The sequence below is a fragment of the Amphibalanus amphitrite genome, unplaced genomic scaffold, assembly GCF_019059575.1.
Source record: "Amphibalanus amphitrite isolate SeventyFive unplaced genomic scaffold, NRLGWU_Aamphi_draft 000071F_arrow, whole genome shotgun sequence".
Classification (NCBI taxonomy): Eukaryota; Metazoa; Arthropoda; class Thecostraca; order Balanomorpha; family Balanidae; genus Amphibalanus; species Amphibalanus amphitrite.
Genome location: NW_024881567.1, coordinates 890,398 through 906,829, shown reverse-complemented (window position 1 = coordinate 906,829; position 16,432 = coordinate 890,398). Strand labels below are relative to the sequence as shown.

The following is a 16,432-nucleotide window of genomic DNA, read 5'->3' as shown; positions in this document are numbered from 1 at the left end:
AAAAGTTGTCAAAATCGGGACCAAAATGTCGCGTTATTCTTATCTTTGGTGACCTTCAGCGGCCTCAGCGATGACCTGAACGAAAATGACTTTTTAAATTCCAAAATATCTTATAGTGGGCCATCCATTGTTATTTACCGCGTCCTTCTAGCTTGCTTACTTTCCGAGATAACGTGTTGTGGCCAAAAAGGCCCTCACCATGGCGAAGTTGGCTGAGAAGCCCACCCGGGCGTGATTTAATTTTTATGCATTATAGCTGTTTTCTTTGTGCCTTTTCAGGGCGCTAATCGAGGCCTTCCCTCGGCAAAGCGTATGAGAGACTATTCCGGGGACGCTGCGCGGAAAAGGGTGGCGCGAGCAGCTGAGACCGCGGAAGAGCGCGTGCAGCGAATTGAGCAGCAGGCCGCCCGCCAAGCCGCCGCCCGAGACCGAGAGACGACTCCTGAGCGCCAGCAGCGACTCGCAGAGGACGCCGCCCGTCACGCCGCTGATCGGCAGCGGGAGGACCGCGCCGCGTTCCTGGCAGCAGACGCCGAGCGGCACCGCCTGCAGCGGGAGGAGCTCCGCCGCCGTGCGCCACACAAGCTGTACAGCCGCGAGGCGTACGTGGCGCCACCTCGCCTGCAGCTGGGCCAGATGGAGGTCGTTTGTGCTCACTGCGGCGCGCTCCGCTGGCGGCAGGAGTCGCCCGGCGCCTGCTGTCACTCCGGCAAGGTGGCTCCACCGTTCCACCCACCACCGCCTGAGGTGCTGTGTCAGCTCTTCTCGCCAGAGTCGCCACACCATCGGCACTTCACACAGCATCTCAGAACGTTTAATAGCGCCTTCCAGCTGGCTAGCATGGGCTGCCAGCAGGTGCGACAGCCAGGCTGGAACCCCGTGTTCACCGTGCACGGCACCGTGTGCCACCGTATCGGGAGCCTGCTGCCGGCGGAGGGCGCTCAGCCGGAGTACCTGCAGATTTACTTCTACGACAGGGAGCTGGAAGCACGGATGGACCTGTACGAGAATATGCATCCAGAAGTGCTTCAGCAGCTGCAGGAGATGCTGCACGACAACAACATCTACGTGCGCGGGCTTCGCTCGGCATTTGAGCTGGTGCGCCGAGAGGACCAACCACTCAGAATCGTTCTGAGCGCACAGCGTCGGCCCGCCACGGAACACCAGCGCCGCTTCAACTTGCCGGAGACCGGCGAGATGGCAGTCCTAATGCCCGATGAGCCGCATGGCGTCCGCGACATCGTTCTGCACCACCGAGACGGCGGTGTGGAACGCATTAATGAATATCACCGCAGTTACGACCCCCTGCACTACGTGCTGTTACACCCTCACGGCACCGACGGCTGGTCCCTAGAAATGAAGCACGCCATGAACATAACAGCAACAGAGTACTACGCTTTCCATATGCGCTATCGTCCAGGCCATTTCAATTTGATCGCCAGAGGCCAGTCACTCTTTCAGCAGCTACTGGTGGACGCCTTCGCGAAAATCGAATCGGACCGCCTCTGCTACCTGCGCCAACACCAGCCGGCACTGAGGACAGAGACGCTGCGCGGCCTGACGGACGCCATTCACGCCGGTGACGAGCACGGCGCTGATGTCGGACGCATCGTGCTGCCGGCATCCTTTACCGGCAGCGCCCGCTACATGGTCGCCAAGCTCAACGATGCCATGGCGTACGTTCGCGAGTTTGGAGGTGGCGACCTACGGTCACGTGCAATCCAATGTGGGCGGAAATTAAGGACACCCTGCGACGCCTGTACCCGGGACAGCAGCCTTCTGACCATCCAGAAGTGGTGTCACAAGTTTTTTCGCCAGAAGCTGCGCGGCCTCCTGCACCTGTTCCGAGACGGCGCGGTCTTCGGTCAGGTCCGTGCCTTCATCAGCTGCATCGAGTGGCAGAAGCGCGGCCTCCCTCATGCCCATATCGTCCTGTGGTTGGAGCCAGACGACAAGCCTCGGCCTGACACCGCCGACCTGTTCGTCTCGGCCGAGATCCCAGACCCGATAACAGAGCCAGAGCTCCATGCTGTCGTCACCAGCAATATGGTGCACGGCCCGTGCGGTGCCCACCGGCCAGCGGCCCCGTGCATGGCTGATGGCGCCTGCACAAAGCGATACCCGAAGCAGTTCGCCGCTGTCACCGAGGTGAACGACACGGGGTACCCGCAGTACCGCCGCCGCAGCCCGCTGGACGGCGGGCGCACCGTGCATCCCACCGGCCGACCCGGTGGTCCTATCACTGTGGACAACCGCTGGATTGTGCCATACAATCCCCTACTCAGCCGCGCACTGCAGTGCCACGTCAATGTGGAGCTCGTCACCCATGCCTTCACCTGCATTCGTTACGTCCTCAAGTACGTGACGAAGGGAAGCGACCAGGTCATGTTCGCGGTGGCACCAGGTGAGCCGGCGGTGGTCGACGAGATAGCGACCTTTCAGCAGGGCCGCTATCTGAGCGCCATGGAGGCCGCCTGGCGCCTGCTCCAGAACCCGATCCATGAGCACCTGCCCACAGTAGAAGCGCTGCCCGTCAGTGTTCTAAAATTGGAGATTGGTTGGGTGTGCCGATGAAGAAAAAAAATCCTAGGATGATAAAAAAGGAAGTAAATAACAAGTATTTTTGCAAAATGGTGTAATGCCAATTTCTATGCCAACTGATGAACCAGGATTTCATGTCAGGATCTTGACAGGGTGTGAAACAAAAGGATGTGGGTGCATCAACTGTCAAGGGATATGTAAACTGGCTGTTGGGAATACATGAAACTTTTTCAGAGATGAAGTAAAGTCGGTCATTCATATTTTAGGATGAAAACATTGTCCCCATTAGGTGTGATTTGCCACCAAAAAGTCTGAAAAATGAAACACTGCTGCCCGTCCACCTTGGCGGTCAAGACCGATTGGTAAGGTTCCACGCCGACGACCATCTACGGCAAGTGATTGACAGGCAGGAGCAGTCCAAGCTGACCAGCTTCTTTAACATCTGCGCAGAGGACGAGTTCGCCGCTATGTACTCTGCTCTACCATGAAGTCCCCAGGTACTATACAAGGCAGACGGCGACAAAAAGCTGGAGGCGGCGGCGGCGGGGAGCACCACATCCAAACGTGCCGGGGATATTCTCCGCACGGGCTCTCGGCCGTGTTTACGCGGTGAGCCCACGCGCCGGGGAACGCTTCTTCCTGCGCCTTCTCCTGCACAACGTGCGGGGGCCGCGCTCATTTGAGGCGCTCCGCACCAATATACCCTGCTCCGCACTGTCAACGGTCAAGTGCGTGACACCTTTCAGGAGGCCTGCTCGGTGCTCGGTCTGCTGGAGGACGGCCAGCACTGGCATCGGGCCATGGCGGAGGCAGCCGAAATCACCTTCCCCCGGCAGCTGAGGTGCCTCTTCGCACTCATCACCATCGAGGGCCGCGCCAGCTGCGATAAACACCAAGAGGCCGCGGGGGTTGCAACCTAGATAGATAGTGGTTTCTGAACCTCGCCGCAAACTTGGCTATCTCAACTCAAACCCCATGTTAAAGGTGGGATAGTCCCTTTAAGGGGCACCGACCGGCCGTTCGGCGGTCTGCTGACTATGTTTGCCGGTGATTGGCAACAGATCCTGCCGGTCGTTAAGGGTGGTGCGCGGCATCAGGTTGTCGGTGCATGCCTCAAAGCATCCCCGCTGTGGCAGTATGTGACATGTCTCACGCTGCGTACAAACATGTGCGTGCAGTTACAGGGTGACCTAGAGGCCGGCGAGTATGCCACCTTCCTGTCGCAGCTCGGTTCCGGCCGGCTTCCTCTATGCCCTGGCACACTCGACAGCGTGACGGTTCCGCCAACGGTGCTCAGCCCGGCGCGATCACTCGCCGAGCTGGCCGAGCGCATCTACCCCGATCTGGCCCAAAATTGTCAAAATCTTGAGTGGCTCGAAGAGCGCACTATTCTGACAGTCCTCAATTCGGATGCTAAAATCATCAACGACCACGTCATGGAGAGTATGCCAGGACAAGAGAAGGTGTATGACAGCGTCGACACCATGACCGACACAAACACCGTGCCATTAACAGCGGAGGTACTGAATAAGATAGAAATTTCCGGCCTACCACCTCACAAAATTCGCCTGAAAGCTGGCGCACCGGTTCTTCTCATGCGCAACTTGGACGCACCGCGCGCTGTTAAAGGTACACTGTGCGTGGTCAAAACCCTGGCTGACGACGTCCTCGAGCTGAGCGTGCTGACCGGCCCTGCTCGAGGTGAGAGTGTGTTCGTTCCGCGCATCCCACTCGAATCTTCGTCTGACTCTGGCCTGGGGTTTTCATTCCGGAGGCTACAGTTCCATTTGAGTGTAGCCTTCGGAATGACTATCAACCGGAGCCAGGGTCAGACAAAGAAGTCTTCAGGCAGTGTTGATTGTGGGCGAAATTTGAAACAAAATTAACCAAATATATTGACTTTTGTCTATCTATATTTGTTTATCATAAATCATGGTGAAATGGGGTGTCTTGGTCTGACTCAGTGTAGCCCTGTGAGCAGGCTTGACTGGAGGTAACCCATGTGACCAGCCTGACCCCATGTCACCCAAATTTTACCCAACAAAGCTCTTTAGCCAAAATTTTCCTAGGAGCGTTTCCGATTATAGGTATCCGCTTCCAGCTGACCCATCAATATGAATCAAATATCTTTCGAAAACAAATTTATCTCCGACGCGAACCAAGCACATCCCTTACAAGATATTATCCCTTGCATGACTTATTCCTGCTTGCCACTATATTGCAGTCAAGATTACTAGAACATAAGGTTGGACATTTGGACAAATTGTGACGTCACTGGTGCTTGGAATATTTTTCCTAGTATCCTACTAGACAGTCCTAGTTGAAACTAAATTTGAAGGGAGGGCAATCCATTGCCAAGTATCTGATTTTGTGAAAATAATTGCTGGAAATGTAAAGTAAGGCACCATGGACTTGTTTTCAATTGGAACAGATGATATGAAAAGAAAAATAAATGTTTTACGATACTACTAAATCAGATAATTTGGTAAAAATTAATAGACGTATAAATAAACTGGACTGGCTATTCGAAGGGACCTCCCATGGAAGATAGTGGCGCCGACAATGCGGCGCCAACAATCTGTGCTGTGAAACGTTGTAAAGCAAATAAATGTGTAATTATTTTTAAATGGATGATCGGATCGAGGTGATGGTGGTGCCGTTTGACGTGCCATTTCTGGAGGCAGGTGATGGTATAGGTCCCGGGTCACTCTCTGTCACGTGTGACTTGCCGACAAACACATTGAGAACAAAAACCTTTTATCGAAGCTTTAAGCCAATCCAAGGGAGGTCCAGGTGCCAAATTTGTAGGTCACATATCCCGGTACCAAACCACTGACATATGGAATAATCGGCACCGAGAGATACATATTGCACATGCTCGGAGCGAAAAACATGTTTTGATGAGGCATTCTCCGATGTCCGAAAACTTTGACCTAAGCACACCTAAAACTCGGCACAATGACACAACATGGACAAACGCTTAATGGAACTATCCCACCTTCTAAAATGTCGTTAAAACCAGTTAAATTGTACCCGACTTTATAGATTGGATGACCAGGAACACGGTTCTGGCATTTATTTTTCATTAAACATCTTAGGCTTCCCATATTCCAAACACAAACTTTCAAATATGTGACGTCACAGCCCAAAATTACCTCCTTCCCCAGGCCACCTTACTGTCATAAAGCTGCTTTTTTTTACTCTCTAGGCACCACAACAAAGTTCAGACCAAATTTTAAGCGATTTTTCAACGAACAAACCCATTTAAATCAGAATGACTAAACGAGGTGACGTCACACTAACGGTCGCTCCATGTTGAAGATAGGGCCTTGCGCAAGGCCCATTTTCAAATGAAGGGAACGAATTTCTTCAACACCAAGAGGCCGCGGGGGTTGCAACCTAGATAGATAGTGGTTTCTGAACCTCGCCGCAAACTTGGCTATCTCAACTCAAACCCCATGTTAAAGGTGGGATAGTCCCTTTAAAGGCGTTGTACGAATAGGTGTGCTGATGTGCACTGTCCACATGCTTCGCACGTGGAAACCTTTTGATATTACACTTTGTGCTACGCGTACGTGCGGAACGATATATTTATGTATATTTCCGAAGCTAAGCATCGTAGCGACACGTGCGAGGTGGCGTTGGAAGAGTTTCACCAAGGCGAGGCGCATCAGAAGTATGCCCTAAAATTCCGAATTCGAGCAACGTGGTCAAGGTCAGATAAAATTGACCGGAAAAGGTTAATTAAACCCTCGCCGTTTGGCCACTGATTGAGCTAGAGCCTCGCATAAAAAAGAGCGTGTTGCCCTTGACGAGAGCAAGCCGATGATACCCAATTTAAGGTCCTAGCTCATCGGTTGACCTGCCAGGTCAGGTCAATGACCCAAAAGTCGGGAAAATCTGGACCTGTTAGAATGTCGTAAAAACCTGCTGTGAGGTTTTTCGCGGTGCTGATCACGAATCGGAATATCATGTTAGTTTTGATCACAGATGATGTCTTCATGCATTTAGGCCAGGTCAGGTCAGGTGAAGGTCACCCAGCAGGGGTCCAGCCGGGTATTCATTGTAGGTGTCAACCGCCACTGACAGCTTCGTAACATGTTACGAAGGCACCAAAACTACTTCGAAGTTGTTGAAAGAACTGCTAAATTCGAAATCAGCTCCAAAAACTAGCTCGGAAACATGTAAAACTCGAAAAAAGTGAACCGAGGTCATCAAAGGTCAATAACCTGACCTGACCTTCAGGCGACCTTGACACCCACAATAATGCATGGGACCAATATCATTTCACATGTTAAAATGTTTGAAACCACAAAAACACTGCAATCGCGCGGATAATGTGAGCTGACATACGCAGAATCGCGATTCCGGCCAAGCATGGTCTCTCGGAATAGGTTACAGGTCAAAGGTCAATTTGGTCAGCGTCATATTTTTAGGGTAGATTTAAAATTAGGTAATTACCTCGAGGGTACTGAAAGTTTTGTGGCGATCGGCGGCTTTTTACGCGAGTTAGGTATTCGCGAAAAACGGAGGGGAGGGGGTCCGGTCGACCCCCCCTCCCCTATAAGCGCGTGGGTTAAGAATTTGACCTCGGGTCAAGGTCACAGAAAAGGTCATGTTGGATGCCATTCGATTTGTATTGCTGAGCGGAACACATTAATGGTCGTTTCAGCTGTCTAGCATATTTCTATCTAAAGTAATGTATTGTCAAAAAACGTTGGAGACGTTTCATGACCTGAAATGACCTCAGGGGCATAAACGCCATAAACGGGTCATAGAAGCATTTCTTCGGTTTAGTGTGTCATGTTCACCTGTGTTTCTTGATGTTTGAGGGTGTTTTAAGCCAAAAGAAAGGCATTTCAATTTGTTCCCTTTGATTTACGTATAATGGAGAGGTCACAAAATTCACTTGACCTTAGGTCACACATATCCAAATTCTGAGAGAAACAAATTGTTGGTACTGATTCCCCCATGTAATAGGTACGTACCCTGAGTTTCAAGCTACTGGAATGTATAATTTAGGAATGACTGAATCACAAAGTTCTTAGATACATGGTCACTTCACTTTGCCTGGTGACCTGACCATAAGTGACCTGGGGTCAGACATTTTTGCACACGTTACGAATTTGATGTATCGTAAGCTTTACTAAGTAATAAGTATGGATTTTATCATTAACGATCATGATTTAATTATTATCATAAGTTATTTTCACAACATACTATTCATAAATTTCATTTCTTTGTTGCTAACGAAGTTAGCTGACGATCGTTTGTTGAAGGTGAAACGTCTTCACTTTCGGTTGCTAGGGACGCTCGGTTGCTAGGAATGGCGTCATCAGTAGCAAAATGCCGACGCCAGATGAAGATTTGGTGGGGGCTGATTACAGTCTTATCTACACCAACATCCTATATAGGTCAGGTTATGTCCAGTCGGGTCAGGTTGGGTTGGGTTAGTTTAGGTTAGTTTAGGTTCGGTTAGTTTGGGCTAGGTAAGGGTAGTGATGTTGCAACCCAATGTGACACGTGATATGGTCGTGACACGTGACCTGGCCAAGCAACCATTGACCTGGCCTGACCCATCGTGACCTAATTGACCTGCTCTAACGTAATGTAAGTGACCTGGTCTGACCTATCGTGACCTGAGCTCACCCCTGTGACCTGACCTGACCTATCGTGACCTGAAGGGATCCCAGTGACCTGTCATGACCAAAGGTGACCTGAGGTGACTAAAACTGACCTAGCGTGGCCCACTGTGACCCATGTGACCTGAAATGACCCATTTATTTGAATTTTATCCATTTGGGCCCCATCATTCACCTTTTCGCGTACATCAAGGCTTCTAGAAGTCACTATTACACAAAACTTTTCTTACTCGAACTGGACAATTAAGCGCAAACCATATCCTCGCAACGCGAAGCAAGCGGCTTGCCGCTTGTCTACCTTTACCATGGATGATATAACACTGGATTGGTGTCTCGTGGAAATTAACATTGGGACCCGCGACATTGGGATCAGGCCTGCCATCCAGCGAGAGAATTATCGTAAGTTAGGAGCAAGGCGAGTGAACGCCATCTCTCAGCATTATGACACACGTGGGTGTGGTGTGTTATAGTTCGTTTTTTTTTTCAAAAGGACGCTGGCTCCAAGTTCCTAATCGAAGCTCTCACGTGAGTTTTGGCAGCTTCAGCGTCTGGCCAAGAATTTCTTACCGAAAAAATATTCGATTTCAAATTGTGCACGGTAAGTACCTGGAAATTGTGTCCTGAAAAATCAGCATACTATGATGACGTCACTGGTGGCAGCAGGCACTCAATGTCCGTACGATGGGACCAGAGCCCTGTTCGGGCAGCGCATCCTATTGCAAAATTTTGCACCACGCATGCGCAGTTGAGGTCTCTCGGATGCCAAGCTCCGCCCTTCGGCGTATGACGTCACACGTGTGACGTAGGCTCGCGCAAAATCTTTCAGTTTTGCGCAAGAAGAAAATAGTAGCTGCAGGAGGCGAAAGTGGCGCGGATTAAAGTTTACCCTCATATATTTCTTATTGTAAGTGGTTAGTATGGTGTTATTTTGGTATCATTATCTTTCTTTTCAGTGGCACATTGCTATTAACCACATTTGAACGCATTTTACTCAGTAATTGAACGAAACACACCAGTCCATCCGCGCCACGGTTCGCCGCGTGTCGCGTGGCCCTCGGCTTTGCAGGCCGGCGGAGAGGGGGCGGAGCATGGGCGGAGCCAGGCGGCTGACATCATCGCATGTGTGACTTCACACTCAGCAAAATATTTTGCGCGGACCCGAACAGAGGGCTGGTTTCGACGAATTTGGGGGAACTTCGTTTTTCACTGTTGCCGAGGTTATAATCGAGTAAGCGGTTTCGTCCATGATAGTTATACGCTACATTGCAAGACAAGTTCGACAGCATGACGTCACCACTGTTCTCAAATCTGGTTCCAAAACGCACGGATAGAAATTATCGGGAATAATTCATATGTTAAAATAAGGCGACGTTCGAGTTTCTCAAGTTCAGTTTTTGCTCGTTTTGCTCGCTAAAACCACGGACGTATAAATAAACTGGACCAGCAACCACCTCCATTCAGGTGAAGCCGACAAGGCGCCATTTTACGTTGCCAAAAAACCGTGCTCTGGAGGGTCATCGAGCCAATACAATTAGAATTGCGTCCAAACGGATGATCGGATCGAGATGCTGGTGGTACCGTTCGACGGGTAATTCCTTTAGGCAGGTGATGATGGATGTCACATGTCACCCGGTGTCACATGGCGCGTGCCACGTTCCGACAAACTTACAAAGGGCAAAAACCTTTAAGCGACGCTTCAAATCAAACGAAGGGCGGCACATGTGCCAAACTCAGAAGTCACATGTCCCAGTGTTCGACCACTAACATATGGTATGCTCGGCATCAGGGGGTGCGGAATGCACGCGCTAGTGGCGAAAAACATGTTTTGAGGAGGCATCCTCCGATTCCGGAAAACCTTGACCTAGGCACACCAAATTTGGCACACTGACACTACTGGACACGCGCTTTAAGGTGCTGTACAAATAGGCGTGCTGGGGTACACGGTGCACGTGCTGTGCACGTGCAAAACTTTTGATGTTGCACTCTGTGTCACATATGCGGGTAAGGCGGGTAGCGCTGGCAAGCTCAAAGTGCCAAATTTACACAGGCCACCCAGAATGCATTCCAGCATAGTTATTGAGCATATCCATCTCTTGGTGGCCCCCAAAGGTGCGCTCTGCACGTGCAAAAAATTATCCGCGCCGGGCGGTGAGGTCCGGTGAGGTTGCTTGGACACCCCATGTGGATTTATGTAAATATCTCGAAAACTGCGTTGTGTAGCGCCGCCGTTTTTGGCACACCTTTTCATACATCTTTTCACACATGCTGCGTAACTTTCAGACTTAGGTCACTCAAAGTTAGGTCATCAGGTTACGTCCAAGTGACCTTACCTTAGGAAAAGTTATAATGCCCGTCATAGCTACGCAGACTAAACAATCGGTATAAAGCGTGCAGCGATTGATAAGAGCAACAGTATATACGTAGAGTACCTCTACCTCGGAATTTCAATCAGTGGCGGCGGAACATCTTCAATTAAAGGGGGACACTGCCGACTTTTGGTCCCATTCTTTCCATGCAACGCCCATAGGGCGTTGCATGGAAAGGGCTATGTTAAAATGCCAAAATCAAAGGGGGGCACGGTGCCCCGGTGCCCCCTCGTTCCGCCGCCTATGATTTCAATATCACTTGCTTCCTCAATGCTCATTGCTCAGCTCGTATTTTAAGAGCACTGCGACACAGCATAGATGCAGGCGCTTTGCTACTGCCATCTATGGGTGAAAGATGAAGATAATGGTTATTGCGGTACAGTATTACTGCAGGTGCAAACAACGTACATAGATAACAAAGATGCCTATGCTGCGCTGGCCGGCGATTGAGGCGTAAATTTGCGTTGCTGGGTAGCAAAAGGTTTAGGAACCCGAATTTGACAAAATAAATGATTTGCCGTGCTGGTGGTCTGAGGTCGCAAAATCAACAGAACCCTAGGTCAGTGATATTGAAATTTCGAGGTAGAGGTAGGTACTCTACGTATATACTGTTGATCTTATCAATTGCTGCACGTTTTAAGCCGATTGTATAGTCTGTGAAGCTATGACGGGCATTATAATTTTTCTAAGGTAAGGCCACTTGGACGTAACCTGGTGACCTAACCTTGAGCGACCTAACTCTGAAAGTTATGCAGCATTTGTGAAAAAGATGTATGAAGAGGTGTGCCGAAAACGGCGGCGCTACACGACGCCGTTTTCGAGATATTTACATAAATCCACATTGGGTGTCCGATCATCCCCACCGCCCGGCGCGGATAATTTTTTGCACGTGCAGAGCGCACCTTTGGGGCCACCAGGAGATGGATATGCTCAATAACTATGCTGGAATACATTCTGGGTGGCCTGTGTAAATTTGGCACTTTGAGCTTGCCAGCGCTACCCGCCCTACCCGCATATGTGACACCTGGAGTGCAACATCAAAAGGTTTGCACGTGCACAGCACGTGCAACGTGTACCACAGCACGCCTATTTGTACAGCACCTTAAAGCGCGTGTCCAGCAGTGTCAGTGTACCAAATTTGGTGTGCCTAGTTCAAGGTTTTCCGGAATCGTAGGATGCCTCCTCAAAACATGTTTTTCGCCACTAGCGCGTGCATTCCGCACCCCCTGATGCCGAGCATACCATATGTTAGTGGTCGAACACTGGGACATGTGGCGTGTGAGTTTGGCACTTGTGCCACCCTTCGTTTGATTTGAAGCGTCGCTTAAAGGTTTTTGCCCTTTGTAAGTTTGTCGGCACCTGGCACGCGCCATGTGACACCGGGTGACATGTGACATCCATCATCACCTGCCTCAAGGAATTACCCGTCGAACGGTACCACCAGCATCTCGATCCGATCATCCGTTTGGACGCAATTCTAATTGTATTGGCTCGATGACCTTCCAGAGCACGGTTTTTTGGCAACGTAAAATGGCGCCTTGTCGGCTTCACTATCTTCCATAGGAGGTCCATTGGGATTGTCAGTCCAGTTTATTTATACGTCCGTGGCTAAAACGCGTGCTTTTTCGAAAAACATACTTGGAGCCATAGTCCTTTTGAAAAAAAAACGAACTATAGTTGGCTTGAAGTGCATATTCCCACGAGTTGGAGGTAATCTTACTGGACTTGAGACGATAAAAATGTCTTAAATGCTTGAAAGCCAAAAATGTCAAGCAGCATTTAGGTAATAACGACAATAAAATGCGTAAGACGGTGTGTATTGAAACGCCCGGTCCCATCGGCTTGTATGACCTTTTCAATGGTCATTTACTCAAAATGGTACAGCAGTTTGACAATATGTCATACATATTTGGTAGGCTTATTTCTTCTTCTCCGAATTTCGCTCGATTTTCTTCATCTTAGTTAATTGTTACGGCACGTGCCAAGTGCCAACTTAGGGGTGTCGAAATTGTTCCACATAAAATAACTCCGCAATGGCTTGTCCCATTACAGTAAAACTTCGTTAATAGTTAGGCACCCAGTGGCCAATGCATTTCCATGTGTCACTATAAGGGTGCTACTGCACGTGCGCACGTGCGGGGTGCCGCTTCCATATCTCAAGAACGGCTGGGCGGATAACACTCAAACTTTGTACACAAATGTTACATCGATGCTCGCACTGCATTGATCAGTGCTTACATTGGTGCAGAGTCGTAAAGAAAACGAGGAAATGAGATGCGTGGTGTTTATGCCTTTCTGTTCCAGCAGCTGATTGATCCGCAACAGGAGATCCTTGTTTGTAAAGGCTACGTCTCCCTTTTCCACCCCTTGTTTAAAATAACATTAACAATGTACGTACGACGAAGATCACACATCAAAGTTGTTTTAGGCGTCTATCTTGGACCAGGGCTGCGGAATTGTAGTCAGAGCCAGCGGTTCAGTTTCGACTCGGAGTCGGTTGATTTTTAAAAGCTGTAGTCGGAGTATGAGTCGAACGTCACCGAAAAGTCATCGACTTCACAGACTTACCAGGGCTGCAGAGTCGGAGTCAGAGTCGGAGTCTGTGTGAATCGCAGTTCTGCCCGGAAGAGTCGGAGTCGATATCTGGATACCGGAATCGGAGTTGGAGCCAAAGTCACTGAAATTTCATCGACTACGCAGCACTGGTTGGGTCCTTTTCATAGAGCGTCTTGAATGACATATTGAGCGGCAATGACGTTAGCAATTCCGTTCAACCTTTTCATTAGACTTATAGATAAGTACTTAACGTTCGTTTTGTTCTTTGATCGGGCAATTTGTTTGATTTAGGCCAAGTAAAGACTCATGTGAAAAAATAGCGAAAACGACACGTGCTGGCGAAATCTTCAATATTTCCCTGTTTCACGATTTAATGAAGAAATAACATTGAACTGCTTATCTTATTACTGACGCTGCACATAAATCTATTAATTTCTTCGCTTTTACTGACATATACTGTCTGTCAAACTGTCTAGGCCGTTTCAAACTGCCTAGGCCGTTTTCATACGGCCTGATATTTCAGGCGGTTTGCAAACGGCCGGCTTTTTCAGGCCGTTTGCAAACGGACTGGGTTTTCATACGGCCTGTAACATATAGACGTAACCTTTTGAAAAATTGCACAACAAGCCCGCTACTACACCACACTCCCGTGTGTCACAATGCTAATCAGCGGCGCTCACTCGGCTTGCTCCTAACTTACGATAATTCTCTCGCTAGATGGCAAGCCTGAGCTCAATGTCGCCAAAAACTGCGAAGACACCAATCTATTATTATCTCATCCATGCCTTTACTATTTAACCCGCGAGTTGCTGGGGGGGGGGGCGTTAAACGCCCCCACTTTTTTCGCCGGGCCATAGCAGAAAAACGGCGCGCCGCAGGCGCGCCAAATTTTGGGTACCTGTAGGGAATTGATTGAAGTTTATTATGACAAAGTTTCAAAAAAATCGGTCGGAAAATTTTTTGAGATATCGAGGTTTTAGTGACGTCATGATTTTTGAGTTTTCGACCAAAAACGGCATATGTTCAAAAAATCATAAAATCACAGAATAGACATATACACATGCCGTAAACGCCATTAGACTGCCAATACCATGAACAATCAAATGGCTATCTTCGATTATTGATTATCGTTCCGCATTTTCCAAAATCTTGAACTGAATCTTGGCAATTTCTCGTGACTACTTCACGACCATGATACATGCATTTCTTAAATTGAGCTTTTTTTATCATATGTGTACGTGTTTGGCTAAAAAAGCCTTTTTTAGCCAAACACGTACACATATGATAAAATGAATGTCACCATCGTGTTCTACGCCCCAAATTACCCATAAAACATGTGTCACAGGCTGCGAAAATCAGTTTTGATTTTCGGGGGTATATGCCTACCTGGTTGACCTGACCTTGACCCTGACCTATGCTTGACTGACCCCTACATGGCGCTGACACTCTTGTAGGCCTTATATGATGGATTGTGCACCGTTTTGACAGAGTTTATGACGAGAGACGCCCATTGCGAGGTCCTGAAGTCCATGCTACTGAAAGCCCGATTTCAGGTGTTTGACCTGACCTTGACTCGACCTGTGACCTCAAAATTCAACTTTAAAGTACTCAACTGAAGCGTCTCGTCGCGTTCTTTCGTTTGCAGCCTCGTGCGTTTCGCTGCGCGGTGCGCCTATTGGTTCTCGAGTTATCGGCTGGGGGCGTTTAACGCCCCCCCCCCCCCAGCAAACGGTGGGTGGCGAAATACCCCAGCAACTGCCGGGTTAAAGTGTTCCTAGCCCTGCTCCCATTCGTGCCATTCCATTACGCTTAATCATAGTTGTCGTAAATGGCGCATGGTGACAAATATGGCGCATTGCGGCAAACGCGGCGCATCTGAACCTGTTGGTGGAGCATGCAGCCTGGCACCAAATTCTATCCTCATCGGACCGTATTTGACAAAACTGTGCGAGTTGCGGCAAAAATGGCGCGTTGTGACCAATGTGACGCATTGCGGCAAGCGCAGTTCATTTTTATACTTGCATAATAAACTGTGCCCATTGAATGAAAATCAACACATTCTTTGGCCATTATTTATCACAGTCAATTTCACCATCCGCCAATGCGAGGCACCCGCCGCCGATCGGCATGCATTTAGTTCACAAAGGTCGTCGACCCCGGCTCTCAATGAAGATTTAAGAACCGATCAAAATTTCATTGGCGTTCTTCCAGCGCGCGCCACGTGTCAACCGTGCACCCCAGTGAGTGGAAACCTAGAAAAGGCGTTGACCCATTGTGTCATATAGAAGGTGTGCAAATTTCAACCTCCTACCGCATACCGGCTGCCCTGCAGGCGAGGTTAATTGAACCTACTACACGGCGTGCGGACACACAGACAGACAGACTCACAGACGGATTCTGTTTTGAGAGCATCCACCACCTAGACGTCTTTAATTTGAAATTTATGCGTGGTTCACACCGGATCCGTAATGACCGTTACGTGCCGTAATGAATACGTCGGCGATTAAATAGTATCTTGAAAGTGGAGGGCACAATGCAACGCGCATGCGTAGTTTGATTTTTTGGCGACGTAACGCCGTATTCGTTACGGATTCGGTGTGCACCGGGAATTGCCATGTTGAGCGCCGTCCTTCGAATCAAGTGCGCCAAAACTATTTTGCTTATAAAGAATCGAAAAATGGGCTAAAGCTAAGAGCTGTTTCTTAATATCGGTGCGTCAGAATTTTAATTGGTTTTGCTCTCTTCTTTTTAAATTTATTCCTATCACTTTTGCATAGTGGTTTATAATTGTATGGAGGCATACCATTGTTAATTAACTACAATTGTGGGCATGATACTATACAGATAATCTTTTATCCTTTTTTGGCATAAACAAGAAAACATGCCTATGCTGGTCAACGCTGAAGTTCATTTTATACACTCGTGAATCGCTGCTATCCATGGGCAAGATCAACGTACGCATCGTACAGTTTGCTCAATTGGCTTGCGAAGAGGCGGTGCAGTGTCCGTCCAAGCATCAAGTCTAGCAGGGGCAATATGGGCAGCGAAGTTGACTCAGAACTGCATAAAAGACGTGGCATGAGAATCTATGTATTGGAATTTATTTTGTGGACTTTGAACTTGACCTGTAACATACCTATATGATTAGGGCTAGGCTAGGCCTACGAAGGAAATGTTATCTTTAAATAAACGAGTGAAATGTAATGACGGAACATGAATTTTATGTACGTCACTCAAGAGATACAAAGTAGGTTGTGACATACTGAAGGCATACCTACATGAAATAATGCCTAAAAATCAGTCGCGAGTTGATACGATTTTTTCAAG

General features: G+C 48.8%; 1 protein-coding gene across 1 annotated transcript; it reads left to right on the top strand.

Annotated features, from left to right (window-relative positions):
• Window positions 1-312: 312 nt before the first annotated feature.
• On the top strand, window positions 313-15,451 carry LOC122379102. Its single transcript, XM_043361033.1, has 4 exons — window positions 313-2,532; window positions 3,288-3,449; window positions 3,720-4,242; window positions 15,438-15,451. The coding sequence occupies exons 1-4, from the start codon at window positions 313-315 to the stop codon at window positions 15,449-15,451; spliced, it is 2,919 nt and encodes a 972-aa protein (XP_043216968.1).
• The last annotated feature ends 981 nt before the right edge of the window (window positions 15,452-16,432 follow it).

Excerpts from the sequence above, each read along its gene's own strand:
- LOC122379102 (XM_043361033.1), top strand. The coding sequence starts at position 313 with ATGAGAGACTATTCCGGGGACGCTGCGCGGAAAAGGGTGGCGCGAGCA. Across the intron at positions 2,533-3,287 it reads CCACAGTAGAAGCGCTGCCC|GAGGCCTGCTCGGTGCTCGG; the intron begins GTCAGTGTTCTA and ends GACACCTTTCAG. Across the intron at positions 3,450-3,719 it reads AACACCAAGAGGCCGCGGGG|TTACAGGGTGACCTAGAGGC; the intron begins GTTGCAACCTAG and ends ATGTGCGTGCAG.